This window comes from Harpegnathos saltator, unplaced genomic scaffold, assembly GCF_003227715.2.
Source record: "Harpegnathos saltator strain DR-91 unplaced genomic scaffold, Hsal_v8.6 scaffold202, whole genome shotgun sequence".
In the NCBI taxonomy this organism is placed as follows: Eukaryota; Metazoa; Arthropoda; class Insecta; order Hymenoptera; family Formicidae; genus Harpegnathos; species Harpegnathos saltator.
The window spans coordinates 2,032,332-2,045,569 of NW_020229987.1; the positions used below are offsets into that span (position 1 = coordinate 2,032,332).

Below are 13,238 nucleotides of genomic sequence, written 5' to 3' on the forward strand. Positions count from 1 at the left end.
ACCTTACTTGAAGTAAGGACATACCCGAGTCGAAATTAGATCAGCATTCATAGTTTATCATCTGAAAAATGATAAAATAGCTTGATATTTGATTATTCGTTAACCTATTTTCACATAACATGAGTTCTACTTTTCTTTTCTCATAAAATATGAATGTCTATTCAAGCAAGGTTGCTGAGGCAAGCTAAGGTTTATGAATACAAATTTGTAATTATGTTCTCAATGAAAAATTGCACATAATTTAGAAAACTACGAATAATGATCTTAGAATTTGATATAAATTTTACAAGTGTTGATTTTTATTCGTCTAATAATGCTCAGATTGCTGTTTTCGTTTAGAATCTGCTAGAATGTCTGTTTCTCATTCTTGTTTATCTTTCTTATTGTACCGAATCTGAATTAAAATCTCTATTAGTGAAACAGCATTATTAGACATAACCGTTGTCTTTGCCTTTGCAGCTTCAGCTCTTTTGAGAGCTACAATTCTCATCATTCTCATTAGAAAAAAAAAAAGAAAAAAAAGAGAAGAAAAAAGGAAAAAAGAACTTTAAGAATGATGAGAATACAAAGTGTTTTTCATCTCCCATTTCCTCTAATTCTTATATGATTATTTAATCCTTATATATTTATCTCACGCGCAGTTCTAACAAAGGCAGTTCTATTTACGTTTTTATCTTTGGTCTCTTTCTTGCGCTGTTAAGCGAATATATAATCAACATGAACAAAAATTGCTCATTTAAATTAAGAATATAAGGATTAACTACATATACATTATCGAGATAAACGAGTATTAAATAATTGCGGAATACGTCGCTGTTGAAGACTCATCATGGGCGAGACTGCTAGAGTAGCCAGATGTAACGTTCAGGTAGGACAAAGCTTGTTCACTATTGCGCATCTAGATATTCTGCATTGGTTTTTCAAATTGGATGCAATTTGCAGGATCAATGTAGAATTAACATTTCGACTCGGGAAAGACTTTTTTTATCAAATCCTAACTTGTAGAAAACTATCGATTTGAATGTCGACAAGGAAAAAACAGAGATACTTTTGTTAGATATTTGACAAAACGCCGGATCGGTATTTATCCAACGCTTAAAAAATAACACGGAGAACGTTTTAGTTGGATGAATAAATTTTCATTACTTTCCGCTTGCGGTTTTCGATTGTTAGCGGCGATTCAGAGACTAAGAGAGAGGAGAGAGAGAAAGAGAGAGAAACGTCTTGCCGGGATTTCTGCAGACCGGTTCATTTCGACAGATTCGGTATTAAAATATTAGACGTAGAAAAAATAAGAATGAACAAAAATTTTTTATATTAGTTAGTACAGAAAGTCCGACGTACTTTTGTCAAATAGAGATGAGTACTAAATTTTCAACAAGTTAGGACTAGGATAGAAAAAACGTCAAATCTTTTGCGACGATGGAATTAAACAGCAATATAAATTTTGATTTACGATATTAATCGATATTCGATTTCCGGTACTGATTTACTTTCTCATTTCTCTATAAGAGAAGAAAAAATTAATACGAATTGTTCGTTTATATATCCGAGTTAATTTGTTGAATAAATTAGAGAGGTAAGTACCTGAAAAATGAGAACGAATTGTCATTGCACTTGGACAATCTTCTGACACTGATTTCTGGTATTGAAAAAAAAATTCATACGAATCGTTCATTTATCCGCGTTAATTTGACGAATAAATTAAATATTGATCGGTCTTCAATTTTCGGTACTGACTGATTATCTAATTTCTTTATAAGAGAATAAAAATTGATACGAATCGTTCTTTTATCCGACTTAATTTGCTGAGTAAATTAGTAGGGTAAGTACCTGCAAGATGAAAACAACTTGTCATTGCACTTGGACAATTTTCTTGACATTGATTTATGGTATTGATCAGTTTTCGGTTTTCGGTACTGATTTATTATCTCATTTTTTTATAAGACAAAAATATTGGTACGAATCGTTCGTTTATCCGAGTTAATTTGTTGAATAAGATTAGAGGGGTAAGTACCTGAAAAATAAGAACAAATTGTCATTGCACGTGGGCAATTTTTTGACACTGATTTATGGTATTAATTGATATTCGGTTTTCGGTACTGATTTACTCTTTCATTTGTCTATAAGAAAACAGAAAATTAATATGAATCGTTCATTTATCCGCGTTAATTTGATGAAAAAATTAAGTATTTATCGGTCTTCGGTTTTCGGTACTGATTTATTTTCTCATTTATTTAAAAGACGAAAAAAATTGATACGAATCGTTTGTTTAACCGAGTTAATTTGTAAATTTTAATTGAGTAAATTAGCGGGGTAAGTACCTGAAAAATGAGAACAAATTGTCATTGCACTTGGACAATTTTCTGACATAGATTTATGGTATTAATCGATATTCGATTGTCGGTACTGATTTACTCTTTCATTTTTCTATAAGAAAAAAAAATTCATACGAATCGTTCATTTATCCGCGTTATTTTGATGAATAAATTAAATATTGATCGGTCTTCAATTTTCGGTACTGATTTATTCTCTCATTTCTTTATAAGACAAGAAAAATTGATACGAATCATCCGTTTATTCGAGTTAATTTGTTGAGTAAATTAGAGGCATAAATACTTGAAAAATGAGAACAAATTGTCATTGCACTTGGACAATCTTCTGACACTGATTTCTGGTATTGATTGATATTCGATTTTCGGTACTGCTTTACTCTTTCATTTCTCTATAAGAAAAAAAAATTCATACGAATCGTTCATTTATCCGTATTAATTTGATGAATAAATTAAATACTGATCGGTCTTCAATTTTCGGTACTGACTAATTCTCTAATTTCTTTATAAGAGAATAAAAATTGATACGAATCATTCTTTTATCCGACTTAATTTGTTGAGTAAATTAGTGGGGTAAATACCTGCAAGATGAAGACAACTTGTCATTGCACTTAGACAATTTTCTAACATTGATTTATAGTATTGATCAATATCCGGTTTTCGGTACTGATTTAGTCTTTAATTTCTCTATAAAAGAAAAAAAGATTGATACAAATCGTTTGTTTATCCACGTTAATTTGATGAATAAATTCGATATTGATCGGTATTCGATTTTCGGTACTGATTTCTCCTTTCATTTTTCTATAAAAAAAGAAAAAATTCAGATGAATTGTTCATTTATCCGCGTTAATTTGATGAAAAAATTAGATATTGAACGGTCTTCAATTTTCGGTACTGATTTATTTTCTCATTTTTTTTATAAGACAAGAAAAATTGATACGAATCGTTCGTTTATCTGAGTTAATGTGTTAAATAAGATTAGAGGGGTATGTACCTGAAAAATAAGAACAAATTATCATTGCACGTGTGCTATTTTTTGACACTGATTTATGGTATTAATCGATATTCGATTTTCGGTACTGATTTACTCTTTCATTTCTCTATAAGAAAACAGAAAATTAATACGAATCGTCCATTAGTCCGCGTTAATTTGATGAATAAATTAAGTATTGATCGGCCTTCGATTTTCGGTACCGGTTTATTCTCTCATTTCTTTATAAGAGAAGAAAAATTGGTACGAATCGTTTATTTATCCGCGTTAATTTTTTTTATTATATATAAGTAGTCCACGGGACGATTAAATATTCGAATATATGTTGCCGTATCAAAGTCTCCTCTATAATAAACGATTTGACATGTCTGGAGACGCATGATGTATCGTTGCCCGCATCCCATTCCCTTCGTCCTGCTTCCCTGTATAAAATGTCGAATTGAAACGTATTAAAAAGTATTGACATTTTGAATATGTCTGAATTCTGAATCTTTTTGATCCGAAGAAAAGGATTGAAAAGTATTAGTTTCCATTAAATCTTACTGCGCTAAATGCGAGACGTCTCTTTCACTCGGGTGCCTCACCAGGGAAATTTCTCTGGCACGCTAAATCCCGTAAGGCCTTCAGTCTTTGTAGTATATCTCGTCGGTGCATAAGGTTTATATTACCTGTACATACATATTTTGAAACATTTTCTTTGGATATTATATCAAACGGATTTTGCGTGTCCGTGTAATATCCTTCGGACTACACGGACATTATTATTTTGATCATTTTGATTTCTTTGGTATTCATTGAATTATCCAGAACGCGCAACTGTCATGTTGAACGACTCAATTGTCGTGTGAAACGTTTCGATTTTCACAATTTCATATACAATTTTTCATTTTTCACTGATTCACAGAAGTCTTTCACTTTTTATTAGTTCACGCTAGGGAAAGATTCATGATCGCTGCCCCGAGCAGCTGCAACGCTTTTCGAATCATCTATATCGGCGCGCTTTTACTCCTCAGATTTCTGTCATTAATAACTCAATAATTATTGCGAATCTCGCAAAATGGTATGGGACTTTTATGTTTGTCTCACCTCATTCTACCCTCACACTTCGGGTTGGCAGCTAATTACCGGACACTTCGTATGATCTTCATGATATTAATCATATACAATGTCAGTTCTTTTTTTTTGCACATGTTAACATGTTAATTCATGTTATAAACGCGTAACAATGTGAGAGAACGTGCTTGTCAAGTACGCTATTATGGTTGTAGCACGGACATAAACCGCCTAAAAATGGATGTAGCACAGATTGCCACCACATACAGGTTTTACCGCTGAAACCTGAAAGTGGATGTAGCATCGTAGTTCCCCTCTCAAAATGGATGCAGATGGCGCCCTTTCCCAGTGCGGAAAGTCGGTGTCGTCGAAATCACCGTGTTGGCCGTTCTCACGTTCCTCTCTGCTATTAGTCATAAGTTGTAACCAAATTGACTAACCACAGTCGATTATTTTTTAAATAATCAATTGTGATTGGTCAATTTGCTTATAGCATATAGCTGACTAATTGCTTATTGTAGAAGGCCTCTTAGGCCCAGTTGCACCAACATTATTTTGGTTTTAAGTGAGACTTAAATATATCTCTGTCTTTATTTATTTAGTAAGAAAGATAAAGATAGACTTATGTTTAAGTCTCACTTAAAACTAAAATAATGTTGTTGTAACTGGGCCTTATACTCGTATTTATAGGGCCGTATTCGTAATCCGGTCTTATATTTAAGATCGTTTTAAGTTCATCTTCAGATGCTGTATAGATCATTTCATTGGCTACAGAATATCTGAACGTGAACTCAAGACGGTCTTAAATATAAGATCCGACTATGAATACGGCCCATAGTTGGGCCTTATATTTGAGGCTTTCTTATATCCATCTTTAGATGCTGCACGGATTATTTTATTAGCTACAGACCATCTGTAGATAAACTTAAGGAAGTCTTAAATATAAGGTCTGAATACAGGTGAAAGTCTCGACAATACTGACTTTTTCTTTAATTTTGTCACTAAAGTAATCGAATATGGTATCTACTTACTACATTCAGGCTGTTTCAAAATTACTGACAACTTTGAACAACTGAATATATGTGACATGAACTATAGTTTTTCAGTGCTGGCAGTAAATATCGAAACGCAGCCTATGTAAAGCCAGCGGCACACGGTGCTTGTTTTCGTGCTGGATTGCTTGCTGGATGAAAATACTGCGTTCTGATTGGTGCATTTCCGAAATGCACCAATCAGAACGCAGTATTTTCATCCAGCAAGCAATCCAGCACAAAAACAAGCACCGTGTGCCGCTGGCTTTACTTGTGTCTCTCTAGAAAATGCGCAAGTATGATTGGATAATCTTGAATTCCCAATCTGCAGTTCCAATTCACAATACTTATATTGATACAGGCTTTATATTGATTGATAAATCGTTTACTAGGGGTGTTCTCGCCACAGTCGTTCTCAGTTGCTAGCAGTTATCACCGTCATTATATCGCACTAATCTTGGTCGATCGTCGTCTAGCGTATGAGCGTATGTTGTCTAATTAGTTGCTCCGATACTGTTTCGTAATCGCGCGAGGGTACGGTGTTTGTTAAGACTCGAAAATGACATCCCGTCTGGAAAAGGAGCGCGCTAAGCAAATACAAGAGAAATGTCAAAATTTATTGACGGAAATGCTCCGCGATGAGGACAACAAGTACTGCGTTGATTGCGACGCGAAAGGTTTGATACGGCATCAGAATATTCTTTATGTGTGCTCTTCTTTCGCATCTTCTTCCTCTTGGCACAGTCTGTTACTCGATAGAATGCTTCTTATTTGTATTTAATACTTATTTAGATTTACCAATTAATTCATCGATATCGATCACGAAAGACAAAGCGACCTAGTTTTACAGTGCATCTAAACGTTATGGATTTTTAATTTCCGCTGCTGACATGCTGTCAGCGCTGTCACTTAACGTCATCATTTTTTCCTGAACTCACGTTACTTTCACGATCTTTGAGATTACCTTGAAAATCTATGGTTGCTGTACAATGATTTCTAATGGATTATTACTTTATAAAAATTCATTATTAATAATATAGTGGCGGATGTGTAAATACTGATAAATTATATTATTGTAAAATGCTTATATTACTATTTTTACTTGTTTAACTTTGTAGATTTAACATCTTTCTTAGATTATATAGTTTAATAATAAGTTTGCATTTGACAGGACCAAGATGGGCTAGCTGGAATTTGGGAATTTTTTTATGTATTCGATGTGCTGGCATACATAGAAATCTTGGGGTTCACATAAGCAAAGTCAAGTCTGTTAATCTGGACACATGGACACCAGAACAAGTAGTGGTACGCCAATATATAAACTGTAATATTTTAGTAAAAGATGGCAATTATAATTGATTAGAGTTCATATTAGGAAACATCTAAAAACATATCTCTATATTTTATAAATTTTATTTTTATTATATAAACAATATATAATTATTTTTATATAAAAATCAGTGAATGATTTAAAAAATTTAGGATTATGTTAAATATTTACATTAAAGATAATTTTACCAATGATAATGATTTTCTCATATGTTATTCAAGTCATCAAAAATGATGATACTGTAAATAATGATATTCTATAGATACTCTTTTCAGTATCTATAGAAAGATTTTAACTGTATCTTACTGTTTATTAAAAAATTATAAAACATGTGCTAACATCTTGTGTTATAGGATTTGTTCATAACATTACATTGCATATTTGTGTGAATTTTTATTTCAACATAATTATATCTTCAATGAATAAATGAATGAATAAATGAATTAATTAATTAATTAATAAACAGTTTCTTTGATATAATATCTGATATCCAATTTCAGATAATAACAAATCCAGCTTACTTCTTTAGAGTAAAGAACAATTTGAAAATATTGATTCTGAAGGGTTTCATTTTATGGTTATATTCTCTCATTATTTTTCACATTTTTTTATTGACTTATATCTTATTAAATTAATGAAATTTTTTACCTTACTAAATTGATGAATCTATATATATATATATATATAAAGAATAGTTTATATATTGACTGAAATTTCATTTTATATAAAGGTCTTTGCTAATCTTTATAATTTCTCCATTTTTGATACATGGTAGACTTATTAATTTAATAAGACAAAAGATTTATGAAATTATGTTTTGAAATTATATTCTGTAGCTGATAATACTTGTTATATTTTCCAAATTGTTTTTATTAATAATTTTTTAATAGACAATAAACAATTTTTTAATCATGCAATAATTACTCATACTACATAATAAATATAAGGATGATCTTGATAATATATATATGAAGTAAGATTGTTCTTAATATAAATATTTACCTTTCATATTTTTTATGAAAAAGATTATAATTTCTAATTTCTAATGCTGTATTTATGTTGCAAATTATATATATAAAGTAAACATCATACTAATATATACAGTTACAAAACTTGTTATGTTCCTTTTTATTTTAATTATATTGAAATGTATAATAAATTTCATATTTTTTAGATTAAATGATTGTATTTTTATATTGTTATAATTTTATTAAAAAGTGTGTATATATTTGATCTATGGTCTTTTGTCATATTTTGTATATTGTTTCATAAAATTTTAGTGACAAAAACATAATTATTATATTGTCATTTTATTTAAAAGATATGAGTTATTTATTATATAACTCAATATAATAATTACAATATAATTTTTATAATAATATATGTAGTATATATACATTTTTATAATATTATATGTAGTTTATATACAGTCACGAAATAGCAAGTATTTTATATTTAATTCAATATTTAATTCATATTTTTAGAGTTTACAACAAATGGGTAATTCTCGGGCCAGAGCAGTCTATGAAGCAAACCTTCCAGATAGTTTTCGAAGACCTCAAACAGATTGTAGTCTTGAAAGTTTCATCCGTGCAAAATATGAACACAAAAAGTATATAGCCAGAGAATGGGTGCCACCTCCTTTACCAAAAGTACGATTATTGCACTTATTTTGACATTTATTCTATTTAATATATAATTGTAATAAATATATAAACAAAAATATATATGTATCTAAAAGAATTTTATACAGATTACTTTTTTAATTATAGATAAATCATGATAAAACTCAATAAGATTTGAGGACCAAAAAAATTATCAAACAATAAATAATATTTATATGTTATATATATTATTTATATATTCATTTTACATCTGTTTTTACATCTGATAGATTATTATAACATGTTTATTATTTTAAGTTTGAATAAATTATTGTAGGTAAATTGGGATAAAGAACTTGATGAGGAAGCTGAGAGGCAACGTAGACGAAAAAAAGATAGCTCCAAAGGAGCTACCAATCAGAATGTACTTCCACCTATAAAAAAACCAGAAGTAGTGCCTCAACTGCCAAAACCTCGGTCTGTCAACTTTAGCCCTAAGCTGGATAGAACAAGCAATTCTGCAACTTTGGATCTTTTGGGTCTTGGTAGGTTTTTCATTTAATATGTAAAATTCAAAAAGTTTATAATAATTTTTCATAACATTATTAACAGATGCACCAACAGCTAACCAGACAAATATAAATGGTTCTGGTGATGACATATTTTCATCCTTCTTGTCTGCACCACCTGCTTCAGTAGTAACATCTGGAAATGATGCTTCTGATGCAAATACAGCTGTTGTCACAAGTAAAAATGAAGAAGAAAGTTTCTTTGACCAAACGTCTCTTAGGTCAGTACCTCAGGAAAAAAATAAAATGACAAAGGACAGTATTTTAGCATTGTATGGCACACCGAATCACCAATCAACAATTTATGGTGTCCCAGGTAGTGTATAAAATAAAAATTATATTCACTGAGTAATTTGAATTGTTTATTTATTTCATATATTTCAGGGCCAGTATATCCTCATTCTATACCATATAAACAACAGATGACGAATGTGGGTGCATTCGGACAACAAAGTTCCTTGGCTCAACTTGGCCAACTTCCAACACAAATATCAGTTACGAACCCAATACCCATAAATCAAAATTCACTTATAGCAAATTCTAGTTCGATAGGTGCGGTAACAGCTAATCCTTTAAGCAATTGCTTACATATGGGACAAATGAATCAAATGAATGGTGTACCAAATGCTGCTGTTACAATGCCACCTCAAATGGTATATAACTTTTTATGTGATTTTGTTGAATATACTAACAATATATGATCTAATATGTTAACAGGTCTCATGTTCTATCTCTTCATTTAAAGCCTTTTTAATTTATTCTGATCTTCTAGATGATGCAGTTAGGACAAAGTAATATCGCTAGTAATAACGGATGGAGTGGCATGTTAACTCAGAATCTCCAACCAGCTCCTGGTAGTAACCCATTCTTCAACTTAACAGCACAGCAACAACAAACTGCTACATTCGCTGCTCAAGTATGTAAACAGAATTTTAATTTCTTGGAATTTTTGAATTCAGTTTTAAACAGATGAAATATGATAAAAGGTGAAAAATGATAATGATGATGTAATTGATGTTTTTAATAGTCTGGCAAAAACTGTACAAACTATTATTTCGTTGCGGCATACATATTAGGATCAACAGTATAATTTTCTACCATTTTGTAAATTTGTACAATAATTATTAAGCAATTAATTAAAATAGTTGTATTATGAAATGAGTTTCATAAGAATTTAATGAAATCTGCATTGCGTATATATCGAAATATTGGGGAGTGTTTGTAATACCGTCACTCAGATATGATAAACATAAATCATGAATGCTATTAGTCGCATACATTGCGATGTTATTTCTGAGCGAGTAACGTTCACGATTTATGTTTACTGTACCTGAGAGACAGTATTGTAAAAACTCCCTAATATCTAACTGCTTATGCAATTAGAAAAATATCAATCATTGGAGAGATGAGATATTTACAATTAAAATTGACATTTTTTATACGTGTTTCTTTAGGTTGTCATCGTGTCCTTTCTCTTTAATTTTTATTTTCCTATTATTATTTCTAAATTTCCAAATTCTATTAGTTCTAAATTGAATGTTAGGTTTTATAAAATATCTACTATAGTATTAAAGATTAATATGCAGGTGCTATATCCAAATATCAAAAGTATTGATTATTTAGTTTTAGCAATATAATCGTAATTTATAGTAATATAAATACAAAAAGTAGAATGATAAAGATGCGGCGACAATATACGCATGATCCCACAAATAAATAGGTGTAAATAGATATTTCTAAATCCTTACATCATGTTTCTAAATCCTTACATATAGATATCATAAAGACAAGTAAAACAATTAAAAAATAATAGACATATTTTTATTTTTGTTAAAAAAATAGCAATAAAGAAAATGCAATTTTTTTATTGATAGGTGTGTATACATATATATGTGTGCAATACAGACACACACACATACACATATATTCTTTTTCATTTTTATTACAGAATACAATAATTGTTTTCTTTACAGTAACTCTTCTTTTATATAAATAACAACTGAAATAAAAAATCATTGTTGAGATATCTTTTAATTTTTTGGATAACATGTTTTTTTATAAATCTCCCTTTATATTGAAATCTATTATATATATTTGATTTATGTTAAACTATCCTCGAAGTAAAAAATAGGTTAAAAAGAAGATTAATTTGGAAAAGAATCCGACATATGCATATGCATGTCACAATCAACCTATATTCGTATGCGTTCATCAAAACAAATCATTACATTTATGTGTGTGTGTAACCAACAATCTCAATCAAAAGTTTGCATGAAGCGGAACAATGTTACTTGCTTTACTGTCAGTGACTTCGCTAAGATAACATGAAAGTTAACTTTAATTTTTTAATGAAACCATGAGATTTTTTCAACATAAATGAATTTTTTTTATTATTCTGCGTATAAAAGTATTAAAGCAAAATCATCGAAAAATTAATACTTTCTGGTATATTTTACATTTTATTCTGATAATTTGTAATACGGGCTATGAAATATCTCATAAATTATTTAATTTTCGATAATTTCATCTTAATAATTTTATACGTAAGATGACGAGAGAAGTCGATTGATGATATTATTGCATATTAGTGCGCCAATAAATAAATATGCAAAATGTCATGGAATTTTGTTTAAGCTTTCTCTGTTCTTTGTTTTTATAACATAATCGATTTCACCTGTCATTCTGTGTATAAAAATATGAAAGGGTAAAGTTGTTAAAAAGTGTAAATAGTTTATAAAATATTTCACATTTGTTTTGAAAACCAATCAAGAGCAGCTATGCAATGCTTATGCTCAAAATGTCTCTCGCTGATTAACTTATGTTCGCTAAAAATTGAAGTAATTAAGAAACAATGTTATTTAAATTTTAACAACAAAATATTGAACCATTTCGGTCCAAGAATACTATGATGTAATATTTAGAAGAACATTATGAGATAATATATTTTTTGCATAATTTTTACTGAATCAGATTTTTTAGTTATTTGTATAGTATTAATCTCATAATAATTTATAATAATGTTGCAGTTGCCGCAACAAATGTCGCAGATATCTCTGGGTGACATGAACTTTGTCACTACAACGGGTAAACCTGCCTCTGCCACGTTACCAGGACAGACTCTTTCTACTAACTTGTGGCAGTAAAAAAATATTACGGATATTGTTAGCCTGTTGATTATTTCATTCAGTGTTGCGTACTAGTGTCGACAGTTCATTATTCAACGTAATAATATTTCTATGCCTATTCGGGATGTCATTTTCGAAAGTAATGGAACGGAAGATGATAAATATGAATTAGAAAAATGGAAAACAAAATCCACTCGAATGTTACCTCATACGAAATAATTCGTGAATGTGTATAGTGCTTCGAGTTGGTAGATATTTTTCTTGAGAGGTTCTCGTCAGCTTTCTTGTTGTTGGACAAGAGAAACGGGAGGAGAGAATAAAATGTGTTTCTGTAAAGTTTCTGGCGAATCGTAAGGAGTTATTCGTAAAACTAAATATATACCTTAAGGTATATATTTACTAAATATATACCATTATGTTGCTACAATATGAGCTTTTGTAATTGCGATTAAAATATGTGCCAGGGTCCACTTTCAGCGTAATGACGTGTTCACTCAATAATGGAAAGCGGTATGATTTCAAGGGATTCAGATTTCGACACTGTAGACAAACAATAACATATTCTATACTTTTTATCTGCTTTGGCCATGATAAATGATAACGTGACAACTGGCGCGTTTGTACATTTTCTTGCATCAACTGTAATAATTCTCTTGCATTTATATTGAAAATCGAATTAATTGAAATCATACCGATTTCAATCTCTAATTCAAGTAGGAAATACATATACATATATGGACAAGTTTCGTCAGAAATGTAAAAAGACTTGGATTTCGAACTTATTTTTAAAGTATTATAATTGACACGTGCAATATGTGTGTGTGTCTACATTTATTCTATATTATTAGCGAGTTTGAAACTTTTTTGTGCGTTCTTACATTTATTTATAATATTATAGGAAAGATATTCACATATTCGAAGTAATGTTTTACACAAATTTCAAACCTAATTCTCACTTAAATGTTGTCCGAGATATAGTTCGACTTTATTATTGTTCTTGATAAAATTCGAGATTAATAATTTGTGAATTGATTAGAGTTCGACCGAAACATTTTTTAAATTTCGGCCGAAACCGAAAACTAGGAAGGCATATATACACGTGCGCGTGCATATCTACCATATACTATTTTTTATAAATGTAATTTAATTATCGAAATACTTACATATAATATTACAATTTTAGTATTATAAATTATTCGCTT

General features: G+C 30.0%; 1 protein-coding gene across 1 annotated transcript; it reads left to right on the top strand.

The window, feature by feature from the left end:
* Window positions 1-5,813: 5,813 nt before the first annotated feature.
* Window positions 5,814-12,820, top strand: LOC105189910 (stromal membrane-associated protein 1). The gene is made up of 8 exons (XM_011152309.2): window positions 5,814-6,085; window positions 6,580-6,713; window positions 8,223-8,390; window positions 8,680-8,887; window positions 8,955-9,227; window positions 9,296-9,564; window positions 9,684-9,827; window positions 11,938-12,820. Exons 1-8 carry the CDS (start codon window positions 5,968-5,970, stop codon window positions 12,052-12,054), a joined length of 1,431 nt encoding a protein of 476 aa, XP_011150611.1. The 5' UTR covers window positions 5,814-5,967; the 3' UTR covers window positions 12,055-12,820.
* The last annotated feature ends 418 nt before the right edge of the window (window positions 12,821-13,238 follow it).

Bases quoted from the DNA above. Each gene is read 5' to 3' on its own strand.
- LOC105189910 (XM_011152309.2), top strand. From the start codon at position 5,968: ATGACATCCCGTCTGGAAAAGGAGCGCGCTAAGCAAATACAAGAGAAA. The intron at 6,714-8,222 runs GTACGCCAATAT...TCATATTTTTAG, and splicing joins GGACACCAGAACAAGTAGTG to AGTTTACAACAAATGGGTAA. The intron at 8,391-8,679 runs GTACGATTATTG...AAATTATTGTAG, and splicing joins TGCCACCTCCTTTACCAAAA to GTAAATTGGGATAAAGAACT.